At 40.2% G+C, this 20,647-nt stretch overlaps 1 protein-coding gene across 1 annotated transcript in view; it reads left to right on the top strand.

Annotated features, from left to right (window-relative positions):
* Positions 1-1,082: 1,082 nt before the first annotated feature.
* COL9A1 (collagen type IX alpha 1 chain) overlaps positions 1,083-20,647 on the top strand; it is a 68,555-nt gene continuing 48,990 nt past the window's right edge. The window contains exons 1-7 of the mRNA XM_054062422.1: positions 1,083-1,214; positions 1,535-1,608; positions 2,970-3,047; positions 3,191-3,323; positions 11,000-11,396; positions 19,008-19,085; positions 20,002-20,022. Of these exons, the coding sequence (XP_053918397.1) occupies positions 1,201-1,214; positions 1,535-1,608; positions 2,970-3,047; positions 3,191-3,323; positions 11,000-11,396; positions 19,008-19,085; positions 20,002-20,022 (795 nt within the window). The 5' untranslated portion in view covers positions 1,083-1,200. The remainder of the gene's footprint in view (positions 1,215-1,534; positions 1,609-2,969; positions 3,048-3,190; positions 3,324-10,999; positions 11,397-19,007; positions 19,086-20,001; positions 20,023-20,647) is intronic.

Raw genomic sequence — 20,647 nt, 5'->3', positions numbered from 1 at the left:
TGAGACCTGCCTATGAGGCATTGAAGAGAGATATTATTCATGGCAAACTGTTCATGTCTATGACCTAGCGCCTTTCTTTCAAACAATAGACATAATGGCGTGAACAACATTAACACTGGAACTACCCACACTGGGAACGTGAGTTACAGCAAACTGGGATAGCTCATTACAGTTATTGCATCAGATTCTCAACAGACAGCAGAGATCATTGCGTTTGCCATTTCACACACTTATATATATATATTTTCTAGAAGTTTAAACTACCTTAGAATGTTAAGTATCTAGAGAAGAGGGAAACCTTACAGATGTGATTTATCAGCACAAACTAGCATACTTTTCCATACATACATGAATTTTGATGGTGGTAACTATCAGGACCTTCTTGTTGTTTGCTTCTATTCCTTGGTCTTTTCATGCACACAGATTTTAGTCTCTCTCTCTCTCTCTTTACATTCATATGAACACATATGAATAAATGTGTTTGTGTGCCCAAATGTGTAATAGTCTATGGAAAGTGAGTGCTTTATCAATGAAAACTGACGGAGAGGATCTGCTGAGTAATGTCTATGTATATTCCTTGAAAAGATTCAAGCTTAAGAAATAAAAATCCTTTAAAATAATTGGTTTTATTCAGAAGAACCAGCTGGGACACCACCAGCTGAGCTCCCCTGAGGCCACCTGATAAGTCAATCAATAATAAATGGAAATACTTTCTTTATAGGAGTGGGGTTCTCTTGTTCTCAAAGCTTTAAGTCTTAACACCACATCAGGGTCACCAGCTTTCTCAAGCCCTCTGGTACATATTTTTCTTTCATCTACCTGGCTGAACAGTAGATCCCACCATTCAGTGACTGGCATCACTGAACTCACATTTTCTTAATCTCCCTGCCTTGACGCTGGCACTAGCAGCAGCATTTTCCTTGCTTTCTTGGCTTCTTTATATTCAACTGGCTCCAGAGATCCGCCCTCAGAGCCCACCAGGACACACATGTCTGTCCAGCCTCCACCTCCTTCCCTTCGCAAGATTAAAACAGACCCAGAAGCCTGCGCCTCCCTCCCTGCTGGGTCCTGCATGGGGCAGGAGGAGACGTCTGCCCCCACTGCTGCTCTCTTCCACAGGACTAATGAGAGGGAAGCAGAGAGTGTGACTATAGACACCCTGTATTCACATGAGAGAAGTGAAGAAAGCCAGCAGTAAAGATGAAAAGCAACTGGTAAGAGAACAAGTGGGGTTTAGAGAAATCTGTAAATAAGAGATTACAACAGTTAAAGCTGTTCTTGCCAGCTGCTGCCTTTATTTTTTTTTTATTATGACAGCATTATATGAAGGGAATGGTAATGGAGAGAGTTTTATTGACATGTTTTATTATAAGTCAAAGATAAAAGGTTCTCATGTAAAGAAATTGTCTTGTCAAATCTGCAAGTAAATCCTTAACTTGTGTTTTTATACATTTAATATTCATGACTCTGAGGAGAAAGTCAGAATCTGTCAAAAACTGTACATTCATACCAGAGTTTTCTTTCTTTTTTACAGGAAAATTACAGCTTTCTTTTGCGTGTATAGTTTTCTGTGGTCTTTCATCTCAGCAACCATCCAGCACCAATCAAGTAAGGAGACAGACTCTATCTGCATTTCATCTTTCTGTAATTTTGACTGTCTAAAGAAATATTCTGAGCTTACTCAAAATAAAAATTCTCTCTACGTAGCCACCACAGAAAGGGAGAACTGCCTTTGTGCAGTTGTGGCTGTACATATAAGATAAACAGGAAAAAAAGCAAGAGCTGTGTGTGATATTTTAAGATCACTATTAGACATATTTTTAAGATAAGGATTGATATCTGGGTATAGGTGGTAGATATAGGACACAAACCTCCCTATATGTTTCAGTGCTTCTAGTTGGACATTCTACTGTCCAAAAAAATAGTTGCAGTTTATTTGCTGGACATAAAATGTGAATGGCTGGATGTCAGCCATATGTCTCATCAAATAATATAGAATGAGGCTGTTTCTAAGGTGTAACATGCCAACCTGAATGTTCCCTTTAAGTCTGTGTTGTCAGAAGGAAACCCACATTTATGGCTGAGCCCTTGCAGCACACAAGAGGCTCTCTGTAGGTTAGGAATGCACCTCCTTCCAACTCGCACACTTCATTCTTCCCCATTGAGACCCTACTAACATTTTCCATATTGACCTGATACTGGACTTATACATGACTCTCAATCTCTTCAAATAAATACTTATTTTTCTTTCCTCCCTCCTTAAATTAGGGGAATCTGGTAGTTTTTTACACTCATTACAGGGCTTTTTGAAAGACAATATTCTGCAAAATTAGGTTTTAAAACTTGGATTCCTCAAACAAATTTCTTCTACAGTCTTGTTTGGGTCAACAAAAAAAGGTCTGTAGTTGTTCTTGCTCCCACCCTGTACTTTATGAATGACCATTCTCTGATCAAATGTGGTACAGAGCAAGGTGGGAACACCTGGAATACCAGAAAAGATGGAAAAGATGCAAATAGTTTCTCAACAACCTCTTTAGTTGGCGTGAGGTTTATTTAAGTTTCCTTGGGACTAGGAAGACTGTTGATTTAGGTAACTGGCTTTTTTTTTTCACGGTTTGCTTAAACCAAAATGTTCCAAACCAAAAATTCACACAGCAGGCCTTTTTGTGCTACAACTATTACCCTAGAGTGCTTCAAGAGGAGGTAACACTCTCATTTTCATAGACTTGAAAAAAAAAATCAAATAATCATTGATGTGATAAATTTTGAGTTTTCTAGAGACAGAGGCTTATTTTTTTAAACCTCTGGCTTCGCTGAGTACAGTTTAAATTGATTATTATATACATCTAATGATTATCATTTATAGCACTATTTACTTAATAATATTCTTACAGTTGCTTCACTGATTTTTTTAAGGTGGTCTAAGGCAATATACGGGCACATGGTTAATAAATTCACCCTTTTTGCAGGACTACCCGTTATTCTGGGTGCCAGCCAGAGAACTGATCTCTGTCCTACTATTAGGATTGGCCAAGATGACTTACCAGGCAAGTAGCATCCCTTTTTTTTTTTCAGGAAAAAGCTGCTGTTTAGAAATTTTATCTGGTTATATTCAGCTCTGTGACTGTATAATTGTGTAATGAAATTAAAATGAAAGTTACATTCTCGACACGTATGTTTTTTCTTGTAGGCTTTGACCTGATTTCTCAGTTCCAAATAGAAAAAGCTGCTTCCCAAGGAATTATCCAGAGAGTAGTGGGCTCCACTTCTATACAAGTGGCTTATAAACTGGGATCCAATGTAGACTTAAGGATCCCAACGAGGTAATGCTTTTTGTTGTTTGACTTTAAAATATACATATTTCACATTATTACCATTTATGGGGTAAATCCTCTCCCCAGCTAGATAATCTCATTTGCAAAGATTTTGAAAGGAAAGAGGAGCTCAACATTGTTTTCCTTACCACCACCAAATCAGACTGATTCTATAACAGGAATTTCAGAGACTTTGACTCAGGATGCCTCAAGATTTGCCAATAAAAAGGGATTTGCCTCTAGGAAGTGAAGTCAAAAGTTGTTGTTGATGACTTGAAAAGAGATAGAGCGTCAAAGAAAAAATAACAGAAGGACAGTCAGAAAAGTTTTCTCAAAACTCCAGCACAAAAGGATCTTTTTGATCATATAAAGATTGCAGAGACAAGGTAGGATAAGAACAGATTGAATATATGGTAAGGATATTTTTGCATTTTTTGATAACTAGTACATGCATGTTCCTGGCTGATTTATGGTCACTTAATCTATGAAAGACAAAAAATATTTACTTAGACTGTTACAGTCAAGTTGCAATAGGAGCCAGGATCCAGTAATCTAACTGTGTTTGTGCTTTACAGGTCAGACTTGCTGTCAGTGAATGAATAGGCACAATACAGCAAGGTAGAGATATCTTTGCCAAACTTAGGCAAGTCTGGATTCTGGTCCAGCACTTTATGTAATCAAGAATACATTTACTAAGTAATTAACTGGCAAGACCTTTAATTGGACTACTGTTTCATGTAGGAATAATTGGAGTGCAAAGTCTTTCTGTCATATGCCAGCTATGACTGAAAACCTTTGCTTGGTGCAGTCCTCCTGGGTTTCTACTTTCGTAGCCACTAGATTAAGCAAGTTTACAGTTTAACTGATTGACTACATTGAATTCATGACTAATTTCCATCCTGCTGGGAAACCAGGTTGCAGCCACAGACAGTAAATGGGACCTTCATTTCACTAAGAGTTAGGGATCCTCAGGTTTTCAACTCATGCTTCTTAGCTCAGAAACAGTGTATCAAAGCTGTATTTATTTCATTTTTAAGAAAGATTAAACTTATCACTACAGATGGCTCTAGTGAGATATATGCTTGATATACACAAGTTATCCCTTATCAAGCCTATACCACTGTGTTAATACACCAGGTATCTGAGCCGACTACTTTCCTTGGGTTTGGCCAGGTATCAAGCGTTGTAGTAGCATGAATTTCCCACATTCAAGGCACTGACAGATACTTACAGTTAACACTGTACTGCCACACTGCAATGCTACCTGAAATTTGGCCCTGGCTCAAACTAACAAGTCACCCATTCTTGAAGTGAGTGTCTTGTCCAAAGGAACAGTTTAAGACTTGAGTTCTGACAGTCCTGTAGTTGTATCAGTGTGCTGCTCCTCTGTCACTGAGCATGATCTTGCTGCTCTGCTTTAATGCTATTTCAGAGCGTGTCTGTCTCAGTAAGCTGACTCAGAAGGAGTGAAGTTGGCAGTAAGTAGCTGAGGCTGACAGCATGGGAGAGGAATACCTTAGGCCATTTCCAACGATTATTTTTAGAAAACAGAACTCTCCACATTCATAATCTTCATAATCTGGCACGGCAGGTGGGTTTTACTGCTACGAATTTGAGATGATGATAAGCCTGAGAAGCATGACAGGAGTTAGGAAGTTACGCAGAGCACCTCAAGCAAAGCTGAGTATCTTTAATGGCATGGGCGCAGCTCTGCCTTTCTTAGACCCAGGCATCGCAGCAACCCTAAACTCCTGCTACATTTCCCTCCAGCCACCCCGTCCATCCTCTGCTCACACGCGGGGTATTGGACGATGGTGGGACCCTTCCCTGGGTACCAGCAGGGATGCAGGGATGGAGGAGCCAAGAGCCGCCCCGCCCGCGGCCACCCCAGCCGCGGAGCTATCCGCTCCCCCGGTGCTGAAACTTCGCCCCACGGCCTGTAGGCACATATAAGGTGTAATTCCCAGGTTCCATCACTGTGAGCTCCTGCTTAGCCAGGAGATGGAGGAGGCAAAGCTAGAGGGAGCTTGGGAAAGACACACAGCACTGTTTGCCCGAGCTGGAGGCTGACATGGGCTTGAAGGCACAAGTGCCGTAGGAGCAAGCATGGAGGAGAGACCCTCAATAAATACATGAGACAACAGCAAGCTCTGCACCTGCTCCACTGCAGAGACCTCCTCTCAGACCTTCATTAATGGAGAGCCATATTAGTACCAAGTAATCCGATGGCCATTGTCAGTGTCTTCTGGGGTGGGCTGCCCAGGGAGGTGGCTGAGTCCGCATCCCTGAAGGTGCTTAAAAGATGGGTAGATGAAGTGCTTAGGCATAGGTTTTAGTAGTGGATAGGTATGGTTGGGCTTGATGATCTCAAAGGTCTTTTCAAACCTAGTTATTCCATGATTCTCTGATTCTCTTGCCTTATGAAATAGATAGGCGTCTCTCCAGTTAAGCCCATTCCCTGGTATAACGCATTTAAGGCTTTTGAATTAGGGACAGGAATGGCGTGCATGCGCAGAGATGGCAAAAAAACCCAATCACAGTACCAGCACAGAGGGCTTGCTGGACTGTGACTGTTCAGTCAGCATTTATCAGGAACAGTAAAATAATTTTTTAGATTAGTATATGCTCATTATACTAATGCAGACAAGCCTGCATTACAGTGGCTAAGGAATGAGAATGAGAGCTCTATTGGATGGGCACGGCTCAGCATATTTATTTACTCTTTGCTGTAGCAATAGCTTATGTCTTGAAAAGCTTACACAGCTTCCCTAAAAGGCACTACATTGTAGCTTGGTCTTTTTGCTGCTTAGCATACTTGCCAAGATCCAAAAGTATATTCCAGACTGAACAGAAATGATTACACACAAGTCTTGACTTAAGCTTCTTCCATCATCCACGCAAATTCCCATTGGCCTTTACTTCTTCTACTGTAAAATCTGTTGAAGAGTCAACATAGTGTTCTTCGTGTAATAAGAACCTGTGAAACCACCGTGACTCATACCCATTGTCTCTGGCATAGTGAACCTGTCATTTTTCAATTTAATCTATGTACCTGTTGTATGTGTCCACCAGTTAGTAAGTAAAAAATTTATACTGGTAATTTGAATAATAACTGTGTTGATTTTTAATTGAAAGCTTTAGAAAATTACATTGGCCTGAAGGAATATGTTCACTATGTGTTTTTACATGGGTGAAAAAGGTTAGCTACTTTTATGTACTGGAAGAAATCTTAATCCTTTGATTTCACAAACACAACTGCCATATCACAAGGCCACTACGTCCATGCAGGTCAATTAATGCCAGGGAACATTCCAAGGCAGTCACATCATCTATACTGGAAAAACGTTAAACAAGACCTTGGCATGGTTAGGTTCCAGACAAATTAGCACTCTTTAAACATTTCCTGGGCACAGTTTGGCAGTTAGCGTAGGCCATGGACCATTCCCAAAAAGCAGTTTACAGTCATCATATTTTGAAAGTAAGCAGGTTTAAACTTTTTCATGACAGCTGAACTTAGTATTAGAGATCAGTTCTGGACACATTGAATTTAGTAGCATGAAGGTAGCCTATGAATCTAGAAGTGATACCTCTTTGCCTCCATCTTCATCTTAGTAGAGAGATCAAGATAGAAACTGAAGTTGCCTCTGAACAGTTTTTATATTTGGGGTAATGGCATGACTTTAACAAGTGACATGACAAACATATTCTGATAAGAAATTATAAAATGAAAATAGGAAGTTTACAAAGATTTATCAGTAAGCTTGGATCACCTGGAGAATTCCATAGGCTGATTTTCTGGTTATTTTTTCACTTTGGGAATAAAGCTTCTCTGTGAAGTCATGTTCCTCAAATACCTATGTCTGAAGGTCCGGCTTTTCTACATCCAGCCATCAAAGTTCTTCAGGTGCTTAAATTTGGCCTGTGTAATTGAAATAATTTTGCCTATTAATTCTTCCTTTGTTAATTTGCCTGAATCTAAGTTTAAAATTATTTTATTTACTTTCATAAGTTGGAATTAAAAACATTTATGTTAAAAATAAGTTGTGGAAATAATTTAAGTGCTTATGTAGTCATTAGCTATTGAAGAAGATTACAGAATTCAGCACTCTTCACTTTGCAGTGAAATGGACAAATAACTTCTAACTTCTCTATAACCGTTTATTTTAATATCAGGATAAACTAATGGCTTCCAAATATTTATAATTTTAAATTGCTGACTGCAGCAAGGTTTTTGTCTATGGTAACATGACAGGCTTTGGTAAAACTGTGTACTGAAATGCACACGGATATCACTAAAGCCAATGGCCTTGCTTTTCATTATTGTTGGAATAACTGAGATGAGAAGCTGTCTCTGTTTTACTTGTGGAATTACAGATAACAGTCCCCTACAAAGCACCTTTCTGATGATGTCTCATACTGTGCTTAGTTATATTGAGACATATTTCTGATACTGAGTCTTTAGTCTAAAGTCAGCTCTTCTAATTGGTTATTAAAAGTTTTTAGAAATATAACTATTTATCTATGTTTGTGTACTGACTTTTTAGCATTACTATTCTATATTAATTTTTTATAATTTAGTTTCCTCCTATGAGTGTCAGATGCTCTTACACAATTTCTCTTCTGTACATATCACTTGAAAAAGTTAACGTATTTATTTTCTATTTTAATTTCTGAACAAGAAGGAGGACCCATACGATGGCTTGTAAAGGAATAATGTGACAGATAAATATGGTGCAAAGATTCCTTTTGCCAATAGAGTGTAAACAGTCTTCTAATTGAAAAGTGTAACTATGTTTACTTACTGGTTTGTGTTTTGTTTTTTTTTTCTCCAGTACAGTTGTATCTGCTTAGATGGAGAGAGAATTTATATGGTATTTCAACCAGTATTGCCATGACAGCAAAACTTAACAGTGCAGAGAGACAATGAAAACCTTTCTTCTGAGGATCTGGGATTAGTAATGACTCCTTTAGCTGCAGAGTTCAGTGTATCAGATCCCCCAGAGTCACTGAACTTGACAGAGAGAAAGTGGAATGTCACAGAGTGTAGTTTAAAAATTACCTAACAATGTCACTTTCTATACAGGAGTAGTAAAAACCAGTACTTGTGCAAGAACAAACAGTGGGATTCAGCAAATGAAGGGATAAATTACTCAGGTGAGCTAAAGTTTTAGCACCAGAGGACAATGAAATACTTGTTTAAGAGATATGGAGGAAGAAGGGCACTGAAGGCCATAAGAGATGTGCTGAACTGGATCAGGAATTTAACAAGAGATCAATGCATGTCTGGATAGGAAGACAGAGTACGTTCCTAGAACAGGAAAAAATATACAAATACATTGCTTAATCCAGAAGCCTAATGAAAGGTTAGGAAACATCAGCATACCCTCGAAAGGGTTCTGAACAGGAGGAAAAGTACAATGGCTGTGCATTGACATTTGCATTTAAGATGGCAAAACACAAACTGAAAAAGACCCCAAACAGTTACAGAACGCAAGTTAGACAAAATCTTATTAGACAAATCCAGCTGGAGCAGACTACTGCATCTTCAGTCAACAGGGACACAGGTCACAGCGAACCATTGGCAGTTTAAAGATAATGGCAAGAACCCCCTTTTCCCACCTTGGTATATATCCACACTTTGTGTAATGATATGATTTTCCAGTTAAACATTCCTCTTCCCCATATGCCAGCTTTCAGATGTATGTGAAGGGTTGTCAGGAAAGAGGAGAAACACCAGCATTTCAGGTAGTTTAATAAGGTGAGGCTGGTGCTGCTGCCAGGCTTTCACAAATCCTTACTGAAACCTTGCTGAGGCTGTGCCGTCGCCTGCTGGAACACGATTGCACTACAGCTTTGGACATTTAAACACCAAACTACAGGCTATGGAGGCTTTATCTGGAAGTACTCTCTTGCTAAATTGATCAAGCATGCAGAATAAGAACTTTTTTTTTCATTTTTTTCCTCATAGACTAAAGCCTGATGTTCACTAATGCTGGCTAAATTACTGCTGAGATAGGACTGATCTGCCACTCTAAAGTAATCTTTGTTCAAAATGCCTACTTGCCTGAGAAACTATTCTAATGAAAGCTGGTGACCTAACAGTCCTGTATGTCTCCATGCTTAAGACATTTCTTCAGATACAACTTATTCTTAAACATGGGTATATGGCAAATAGTATATTGATGACAATTGGATTATGACATTACTATTTTATGATTGGTTGGAACTAGATGATCTTTAAGGTCCTAAAGTATTCTATGGTTCTATGATTCTATGATCCACAGAATATGAAAAGACATGTTTCTTAATTATTCTACTGGATTCACTGTCATATTTGAGATTAAAAAAATAAATGACATTACTGTTTTGCATAGAGGCACAATTGGTAGAACTTGTTGAGTTTCCAAATTTCACATTATAGGAGTTGCAAAAGAGTTAAAGATTTTCTATGCAGCAAATCTGTTCCCTGATACTTGTGGTCTTGTGGCTGAATGTTGCAGGACATAATACATTTTTAGTGTCAGTTCTTACTAACTGTATATTTGTCAATGAATGATTTGTTGAATGATTTCTGATGGAGTTGTAGATAACAGATTATCACAATGGTTAATGTTAGCCTGAACAAGGAAATGAATCTGCAAAAGATATTCTTATGTCTTCAAAACCAAATCAGATCTGCACTGAGTCAGAATAGTTTGGGTTGGAAGGGACCTTAAAGATTGTCTCGTTCCAACCCCCCTGCCATGGGAAGGGACATCTCCCACCAGACCAGGCTGCCCAAGGTCCCATCCAACCTGGCCTTGAACACCTCCAGGGATGGAGCAGCCACAACCTCCCTGGGCAACCTGTGCCAGTGCCTCACCATGCTCAGTGTGAAGAAATTCTTCCTTATGTCTAGTGCAAAACTGCCACTCTCCACTTTATACCCGTTTCCCCTCCTCCTGTCACTGCAAGCCTTTGTGAACAATCCCTTCCCAGCTTTCCTGTAGCTGTAAGGTCTCCTTGGAGCCTCCTCTTCTCCAGTCTGAACAAGTCCAAGTCTCTCAGCCTGTCCTTGTATGCGAGGTGCTCCAGCTCTTTGATCATCTTTGTAGCCCTTCTCTGGACCTGTTTCAACAGCTCCATATCCTTATGTTGGGGATTCCAGAACTGGGCACAGTACTCCAGATGAGGTCTCACAAGAGAGGAATAGAGGGCAGAATCACTTCCCTTGACCTGCTGGCCATGCTTCTTTTGATGCAGCCCAGGATACAGTTGGCCTTCTGGGCTGCGAGTGCAAGTTGCCAGCTCATGTCGAGCTTCTCATCAACCAGAACACCCAAGCCCTTCTCTGCAGGGTTGCTCTCAATCACATCATCCCCCATCCTGTATTGAAATCAGGGATTGCCCCGACCCAGCTGTAGAACTTTGCACTTAGCCTTGCTGAACCTCATGAGGTTCTCACAGGTCCACTTCTCCAGACTGTCCAAGTCCCTCTGGATGACATCCCATCCTTCCAGTGTGGCAACTGCACCGCTCAGCTTGGTGTCATCTGCAAAGTTGCTGAGGGTGCACTCGATCTCTCTGTCTAATGCCTGGTCAAAATACGGTTGCACTAAGTAACTATCTCTCATTACTCTGTGGTAATATATGGAACTTTTCTGAACAGATACACAATGCATGTACTGTATTTTGATCCTACACAGTGCCATCTATTCCAACGGATTGCCTGATGAGTATTCCTTTCTAACCACATTTCGGATGACTGGGGCTACACTTCAGAAATACTGGACTATTTGGCAGATTCAGGATTCTTCAGGAAAAGAACAAGTTGGAGTGAATGTTAACGGTCAAATGAAAAGTGTTGAGTTTTCTTATAAAGGAGCAGATGGAAGTCGCCACATTGCATCATTTTTGCATTTGCCTTTCTTGTTTGACTCCCAATGGCACAAGCTTATGATAAGTGTGGAAGCAACCAGTGTCACACTTTTCATTGACTGTATTAAAATAGAAACCTTAAACATAAAGCCAAAAGGAAAAATCAGCGTTGATGGCTTTGCTGTGCTTGGAAAACTTAAAAGTAATCCTCAAATTTCAGTTCCGGTAAGTTCCAAAATCTTTTATTACTGCAAAAATTTTTTTATAGGCTCTTTAAACTTAATCTTCTTTTTTTGGGATGCATCTTATAATGTTTTCTGAAAGCAGAAATAGCAGAAAATAACAACTAGGTAAATACTAGCTTTGCTTTTAAAATACTGCACATTATGTACACCTGTGTAAGGTAAAAGCTGATAATTTATACTACATTTTATGCTGAAAAATGTAACAGTTTTGTCCCATGGTGGCACTAAATTACACTTTATAATTTGGGAAAGCTATTTCTGAATTCACTTCGTAGATTAAAAGAAAATAGTTTCAAAACACAATTGAAAAAATACAGAAAACATTGCAAAGTTTCATATATTATCCTGTTCCTTTTCCAAGGATCCTCTTCAAGTGTGCTATGTGAATAGCACATGTGAATGGTAAAATACCCATATGTAGGGTACTCATTTCAAAACAAGTTGGACAAAAGAGAATCAGACCCTTAATGTACTATAACCATTTTCTACATCCCTACACTGAAGTGTTGCATCAACTTTGGAATAAAGAGAGTGAGGTGAAATATAATATGTTAACTATATTTCATGCTGCTTGCAAAAAATGTGGCCACAGGATAACCAGCATTATGTAAACTTGAAAGGGAAAATGGTGCAACAAAAGAAGCATATCCTGCTTCATGACCTCCGTATGTGTAGGTTACTATATTGCACTGTATGGAAAACAGTTTTACTTGAAAATGATAACAGAAAGCTGCACCAGGTATCTAAAAGTCGTTGCCTAGTGCATTGGTATAGATGTGGATTAGAAAACATCAATAGCTGAAAAGTTATATTTATTGCATTGAAAACAAAAGTTAGTCCTTGAAATCGTCATTCAAAAGTAATCAGCTGGTGCTGATAATGTGACAATTGGCTGCATAGATAGCTTTGCTGACTGGTCTGAGGGGTACTGATGGAGGGATGGATGGACGGGATAATGAAAACATTACATGTTCCATGCACATTAGTGGGGTGAAAAAAAATTCTATTGTATTCCTTTTTGGAAAGATATTTAGATTAAATGCACAGAGAACTATAGGTATTAATGTAATATACTCCTAGTATAAAATGTTACAGTAAACCACATCCTCAAGTTAGACAGAGTAATTCCTTTAAAAACGAGGAGAATTCCTGTTGCCTGTTGAAGTGATGATTAGAAATGGCAGCCTACAAACGAGGTGTGTATTAAGTCATCTTGGCAAGAACTCAGACATCTGCCCCTTTCTCTGTTGGTGCCCTGGCTGACCTTTGGCTAGGATTAAAGATGTCAGGAAAAGCAGCAGAGGAAATCAGAAATTTTATCCCCTTTCCTCTCTAGTCCAAATTTTGCAGAGACTTGCTCTTTTCAGCAAGGTATATGAATGAGAAATGCTGATTCCCGTAGGCTTTTCAGGCGTCTGGTGGAGGAAGAGTGTCTAGCATTAAGTTCTGCCTTATCTATGTTTAAACACTTACGTCATTAGGCACTAGAGTGAAGCTATGTTAAATATAGGACACTCTTCTTCAAGGACGAAAGGACAAAACAGAATTAAGTCATCTTTACAATTCATTTAAGATGCAAAATATTTGTTTTCACCTTTAGCATGTTTTTGAAAGATTCAGTCGTATTTAGTGTATTTTATGAAAAAAATCAAATCGTTGCATAAGGTAGGCCTTAAAACAGGAATATGATGCTCCTTTTTTGGACAAAAAGAATAATAAACCACTGGAACAAATTATCAGGGAAGGAAAAAGGTAGGTATCATGTTACATTTTTAAACAAAGACTGGATGTCTAAAAATACCCTTTAGTTCAGACAGGACCCCAAAACATGTGGGTTTGACATACGACTCACTAGATTGAATTGCACGGCCTGTGTTATGAGGCCGAAAATTACAGTGGTAGTGGTCCAACCTGATATAAAAAAGCAGGTTTGGGGAGACCATATTCTCTGAAATTATGACAAAAAATTTACACAGTCTGACAGAGTAGTAATTTTAAAATGGCTGTTTATATTGCATAACTTTCTGTTTTATCCTGTGCAGTTAGTTTCTCTTAAATTGTGTAAATAAATCCACGTTGGGGCATATTCCAGGCTAACCCTTTAACTTGCTTGACTATATTCAGTTTAAACATCTCAACAGTCTTGGTTACTCAATATGTCTTAGGCACTATTTCTAATTTATTTTCGGGAATCGTTAAAGTATATTACTTCTAGCGGTATAATTTTTAAAGGACATAAAGTATGAGTTTCCATTTTTTTTTTCTTTTGCAGCATTCTGTGAGTGCTCTATTTATCTTGTAGAACAGGTCAACTTCTTATAGGTGCACTGTAATACACGTCATTTTAAAAGACAGCTTTTATTGCTTGTTGTTACTATGATTGCCTAGAAGAATAATAGAGTTCCATTAGAAGCTACGGCTTGTCTTTGAGACTTTACAGAGATTTATTCCAGGACTTTTGGAATTTTTTATGGAGGCCATTTTTTATACAGGTTTACAGTTGTATTTTATCTTTTTTTTGGATAAAAAAGAAATTTTTTTTATCTAAAAGTTTCAAATAATCCACTATAAACTCTAAACAATAGAAGTTATATCATCATTTCAAAACTGAAAAGAAACTTACTTCTTAAATCACATTCGTTACAGAAAGGTAAGGGCATTCATTTCTTACTGCTCAAAGACAACTGCTGTGAAATGACATAAATTGCCTTAGTTTCTGTGATATCAGAGGCATTATTCTGTTTTTCTCATAACAGACACTGAACACTTCAGTAGAAATTATACTTGGTCATTACTTAATTGAAATTTAGTGCTGCTAACTAGTTCAGGGCAGCTACGTGACTTGTAACGTCTAAGAGGAAGATGCTTATCAATATTTGCTGAACAGTGATTAATTTATATCATACAAAAAGTCACATCTTGGTTTTTTTTCCACCCAGTGAGATCTCACATTCAGAATGCTGAGCCCTTACTATGGAAAGTCAGAATTTGCTGTACTGTTCTAAGGCTTTGAAAAAAGATGCAAGGAAAGTCAAGCCCTTAAAACCTGTTACACGGATGTAGGAAAATGAATAAAACATGTTTAAAATACAATAGCTCTAGAATGAGGTATGTTTAAATATGTGTAGCTTGTTCTTGGTCACTTAACAAATGTACAAACAGTAAACAGCAGACTTACCTCAGAAAAAAAATAGGTATCATTGATGAAAAATTGAAGGAAACTTTCACCCAAAAATTGCTGAGCTGAGTTGTATTTCCCCTGAATCACCCGAGACAACAATAACCCAGCAGGGTGCAGGGAGCCAGTTCTTCTAGAAGGGACCTACAAACATCCACTGAGAGTCATGGTTTTCCTTAAAGCCTATGACACAGCGAAATGTTTCCCTGTGACTGATGCTATGCTGAAAATACCACCCTTGATTCTCATTTACATCTTACTTAACTTTCACCTCTCTCAACTAAAGTACTAATAAGACAACTAAATTGCATAGTTGATATCAAGACATGCAAAGCTGTGGGCATTTGCAGGCATTTCCATAGAACTTTAAAGAGGAGAAAACAGTGAACAGCCAGACATGGCTAATCCAACTATATCTGTACTGACTAAGAAATTAAGATGAAATGGAAATCCTGTAGGAATCTTGGAAAATGGATGTCAGAAATACAGAATCATGGAAACACAGAATAGTTTGGGTTGGAAGGGACCTTGAAGGTCATCTAGTTTCGACCCCCTCTGCCATGGGCAGGGACTTCCCACCAGATCAAGCTGCCCAGATATGGACTATGGGTCTTAAATGCCCCTAGCTCTTAAAAGATTAGATTTTAACAACTCTGCGTTATGATTACCCTTGATTTATCTGAGGTTAATTGCTGAGATCTTTGTACCCATATTCACCTGTAATAACATTTAGTGCTGATATCAATAGAACATCTACATGAGGTATCTTCAAAATAGTGGCATCCTTTAATTCAGTTTAATGTAATCAACAAGATCACTGTGAAATACTGGGGAGGGAAAAGGTACCTTGGCAATAAAGCTGGGACACATTTGCCCTTCTCTCACATCTCCTAAATCAACAGAGTCACACTTTCTACTACCTTGCCAACAAAAAGGTTTATTTTTAATTTAAAAAATTTCAGACAGGTTTCATCTCAATTTTTGCTTTATATAGACTCAGAACAGTAACAAAAGCTCTAAGTAAAAAGTTTACAGAGCAGCCACAGTATACTTCTAAAAAGGTAATGCTTCCTGACTAAGCAACTGTGAACTAAGAAATGTCAAATTAAAGCAGCATGTTCAAAATATTTCAACTGCTTTTACATTCACATTAGGGCACAGTGTTTTGTAAATAATACTAGGTACTTTTTCTGCCTCATTTATTCAGACAAATTTTTTTGCGTGTGTCTTAAACTCATGAGCACCAGGTTTTTGCTGAGTGCTTACCACTCAAATCCCATCTTGAACAAAACAAAGTGATAGGTTGGCCACTCAAGAGCATTGGAACAAAACATGTGAGACACTAAAATGATTTCCTGGCTCAGTGAGTCAAGTTTGCACTCTAGTAACAGTTACAACTTATAATCTCATTAATAAATTTATCTCTATTTTAATATTGCTTATCTTCAAAGCTAAAAAATTGGGTTCAAACTTAAAAAGTTTATATGCATTTGCGAGGTAATGTTCTCTTAAAACACAAGTATTGGCACTTGGACAGTCATGCATTGAAGCCTAACTCAACCAAGTACTCAGCATTTTACCATCTCATATCTTTCTCACCCTAGTACAGAAGCCAAAACCCAGACACACACAAAAAGACAAAACCAAAAGATGCAATGTTATCCACATAAACCCCACCAGAATTTCCTGATGCAGACACTGGCTGCTGGTGATATCTTAAAAATAATATTTTCAGTGTTCACAGATTTTGTATCATGTTATAAGTTGAAAGCACAGCTCAAATCCATTTATTTCAGTTACAATTGTTACTGATCAGCATTTTTGCATAACCTTTACTCAGATACTTCATTTCAGGCATCCAATTCCTTCCTTCTGCCCCATGCAGAATGCTTTCTTATGTGGCTATTTTGATTTAAATGATTTGTTAGCACTATGTAAGAATCACGAAAAAAAGCTTGCTTATTCAGTGGCATTTGTCTGCCTTTTTCCACAAAGTCATCCTTTCTTTTTTTTACCACCTTTTGCTCCATCTACTTCCAAACTTACAATTTCTGCAGTATGGGAACCATTTCCACAACCTTGCTCATTTGGTCTTGTGAATGATGGAAGCTTTCTAAGGAAAAAAGTGTGAAACTACACAATTTCAGATTACACAGAGATTAAATTTGAACAGGCAACCTTAAATATGGTATTTCCTAACTACTGAATGGATGGCTTTTCAATTTTAATATTATTTGATTTAAATTTAACATTAAACAGACAAACTGAAAAAAGCAGAAATTCTGTCGCTTAAAACCTTGTCTATCTTAATTTAAATCAGAAACAGATTATTATTTAAATCAGAACTAGATTATAAACAGCTTAGAGCCAGTTATGGACATGGACCTCTTCCCCTCTGCAACTGAGCTTCAGAGGTGAATAATAGACACTCAGGACTCAGAATCTAGTTGTATGGTATGAGATAAATTATCATATAGGAATCATTTGATCCCATTTTTTATGCTTCCTCTTCAGATTCCTGATACTCTCTTATTTTTATTACTGTATTGCTGCCTTGTAGTACTAAATTCTAGTATACATTCAGTTATTTTGTATGTATACTATGACATTCGGTTATCTATTAATAACGACTGGGAAAGGTTTTAAAATGAGAACTGAATAAAGAAGACTGAGAATCAACTCACAGATAGTGGTGTCAGATAACAGAGGGAATGAGGCTACTGCCTTTTTGTGCTCTGGTGTCAGTGCTTTAGGAACTGTTATGACTGCAAAGTAAATAGAACGGTAGAGATGTGATAATGAGGATTTCAGGAGTGGTAGCGCTGAAGTGGGGAAGGTGAAAGCATAAAAAAAGGCAGCAACTTGTGCATATGCGGGTGTCTTCCAGAGATCTTAAAGGACTTCAGACTCAAAGGATTTGTTAGCTCTAGCAGTCAGTATGCAACTAAGTCTATGTAAGGATGGTGGCAGGAGAGGAAAGCATCTCGGAATGACAGTGTGCCTTCTGCATCAGTTATGGTTTGGGACTGAAGAGAACAATGATATATCCCAGAGGGAGCACAGAAGACAGCCAGGAAACAGACGTTATGTTGTGGAAAGGATGGTGAGGAGCTACTTTAGCTCAATAGAAGAAGAAAGAAGAATAAGAAGAAAGACTCAGAGATGCAAAGAAACAAGAAGTGAAAGTCCCCAGACACTCCCTTCTATTTTCAGCTTCTCGGGAAAAAAAAAAAAAAATCCGAGTCTTCTCCACAACAGGGCTCTATGTTGTAAAAATAAAAAAAAAAACCACCCAGAATTTCTTTTCCCCCAACTACTCAGCCACCCATAACGAGAAGAAAGGAATACGAGCCTCTGAATTTTATCATCAAACTGAGAAATCTCTGGATAAACCACTCAAGAGTGGTTCAAAAGCCAATCTGATACTGTGCGATGAGAAGGGAAAACAACCCAAGACTTTAAAACTTAGATATAATAAATATGCACAATTTCATATGCTTCTGGTACTTAAAATTCCATGCCATCCATTATATATCAATGGATATACCTCTGAAGCCGTATGTTTGAGCTATTCAGTAACTTTCAGTGGAGGATATGCTTTTTAATCTACATAGCACAAGTGAGTCTTTGTTGCAGCTTCTGAGAAGAGGTTTGCCTCAATCCTGTGTCATTTTCCAGTGTCAAATACAAAAAGAAGGTGTGAAATTTTGCAGGTGGATATGACTCAGCTGCAGACTGCTGGCAGTGTGCTTATGAGCCTGCTTTTTGAACCTTTCACGCTAAGACCATTGCTTCTGTGCTCAGACTCGCCATTCTTCACAGGCACAATTACCCATTTGGAGAAAATCTTTTTGTGTGCCTAATAAAACCGCCACACAGCATGAGGAAAGATATCTGTGCTTATAAAGGACGTGTGAAAAAATGACACATGATGAATCTCATCTTCTCGTGAGATCCCGTGGCAGCTTTATGTCCCGTCTTTAAAAGACCTTTACTGTTTGGGGTGGGAGAACACAGGGTGAAGCACTGCTGTGGGCCGAGCCCTCCAACGGGCCCGTAGCCACTATCATGTTTATGGCCTCAAGTGGCGCCAGGGGAGGTTCAGATGGGATATTAGGAAAAAAAAGTTCTTCGTGAAAAGGGTTACCAGGTACTGTAATGGGCTGCCCGGGGAGGTGGTTGAATCACTATCCCTGGAGATATTTAAAAGACGGGCAGGTGAAGGGCTTAGGGATATGATTTAGCAGTGGACAGGTACAGGTACTCAAAGGTCTTTTCCAACTTAGCGACTCTATGATTCAATACCTGCCTTTTGGAACATTCCAGTAGCTGCCCATGCTTGCTCCTACTACACCCTCAGCCACTGTGACCCGCCCCATGCCGAATTAACGTGATCTCCATCTCTTTTGCCAGTTCGAAGTCCAGTGGATGGTGATTCACTGCGACCCTCTGCGACCCCAGCGCGAAGGCTGCGGCGAGCTGCCTGCCCGGGTGAGAGCCTTGCCCTGTCCTGCCCTGTCCTATCCTGCTCTGTCCTGTCCTGCTCCACCCTGCCCTGCCCTCCTCCATCCTGCCCTGCTTTGCCCTGCCCTGCTCCATCCTGCCCTGCTCTGCCCTGCCCTCCTCCATCCTGCCCTGCTCTGCCCTGCCCTCCTCCATCCTGCCCTGCCCTGCTCTGCCCTGCCCTCCTCCATCCTGCCCTGCCCTGCTCTGCCCTGCCCTCCTCCATCCTGCCCTTCCCTGTCCTGCCCTCCTCCATCCTGCCCTTCCCTGTCCTGCCCTGTCCCGTCCTGCCCTTCTCTGTCCTATCCTGCCCTGCTCCATCCTGCCCTGTCCTGCCTTGCCCCTGCCCTGATCCATCGTGCCCTGCCTACAAGACCCTCATTATTTTTTCCCCATTCTGCTCCGGGATGCCCGTTTTTTCCATACCTGCCTGGAATTCGGTGTCTTTAGAACTCCAACCCCCCTCGCAGCACAGGCATCTGACTTTAACCCTTCCGTGCCTCCGTTTCCCCCTCCCCTCCCCCGCCGGAGAGCTCCCCAGGCTGTTCCTGGCAGACGGGAGGGATCCGTGCATCCTCCCGGGGGAGCGGCCCCTGCCGCTGGGAAACCCGGGGAAGGGGAGGGTCGGTGCCCAAAGCCACAACAGCAGCAGGGCAAGGGGTTAAAGCGCTGCTGGCATTCAGTCCTCCCCTTCCCAGCCTTCAGCTTTCCTCCAATCCCCGAGACCCTCCCCAGGCAGACGGAGGGGCTGCAGCCCAGCTCGCTTCTCCTTGCTCCTATCACCATGGTCCCGGCTGGGCTCCTGCCTCTGGGGCTTATCTTGCAGGCTCTTTGCCTCTGCATGGCTCAAGTAAGTTTATTCTGACTTTAACTGTCTTCTTTTTTCTTTTTTTCTCCCTCGCAGATAACTCAGACAGAAATCGAGGTCAGTATGAGGGAGGGGATGGTGCTCCATGCTTAGGGAAAAGGTGTGGGTGAGGGGAGACCAAAGCCCACTCTGCCATGCCCTGGCATGGACCCACTGCGAGGCGTTGGACACTTTCCTCGCCACAGGAGCTGTAGCTGACCCTGGCGTGGTGCGGGCAAAGGTGTGTTGGCCGCAGGGCGGTGGGTGCCGTGTGTGTGTCTGCCCACCTGGTGGGCATCCAGCAGGTGCTGGAGATGTGATGGGGCTTGATCTCCATCTACAACTACCTCTGGATGGATTATTACTGGGAAGGCTGGTGTGGAGTCAGGCCCTGGCTAGTCTCCCACTCATAGAGCACCGTAGTGGGGCCGTGAGCAGAGTTTGCTCCAAGGAGAACAGAGCTACTCATTATGGGTACAGAGACCTGTAAAAGCCTTTCTTTAGGTTTCCACAGCCTGGTGACGCCTCCTGCTTTCCCCTTGGGAGCCTTGTGCTTTGAGAAAGTGCAACATGAAAAACACTGAGCCCATCAGTGAATCAGATGAAGGGGCTGTTTCAAATTTTCTTCACTTGCATGAACTCTTAGGAAGACTGTCTCCTTTGTGCTGGCTGAATGAGTAACGAGAGTAGCTTAGTGAATGTC

The sequence above is a fragment of the Cuculus canorus genome, chromosome 3 (assembly GCF_017976375.1).
Source record: "Cuculus canorus isolate bCucCan1 chromosome 3, bCucCan1.pri, whole genome shotgun sequence".
Lineage (NCBI taxonomy): Eukaryota > Metazoa > Chordata > Aves > Cuculiformes > Cuculidae > Cuculus > Cuculus canorus.
Note: the sequence above shows the minus strand (reverse complement) of the source record. Positions and strands in the feature narration are given on the sequence as shown.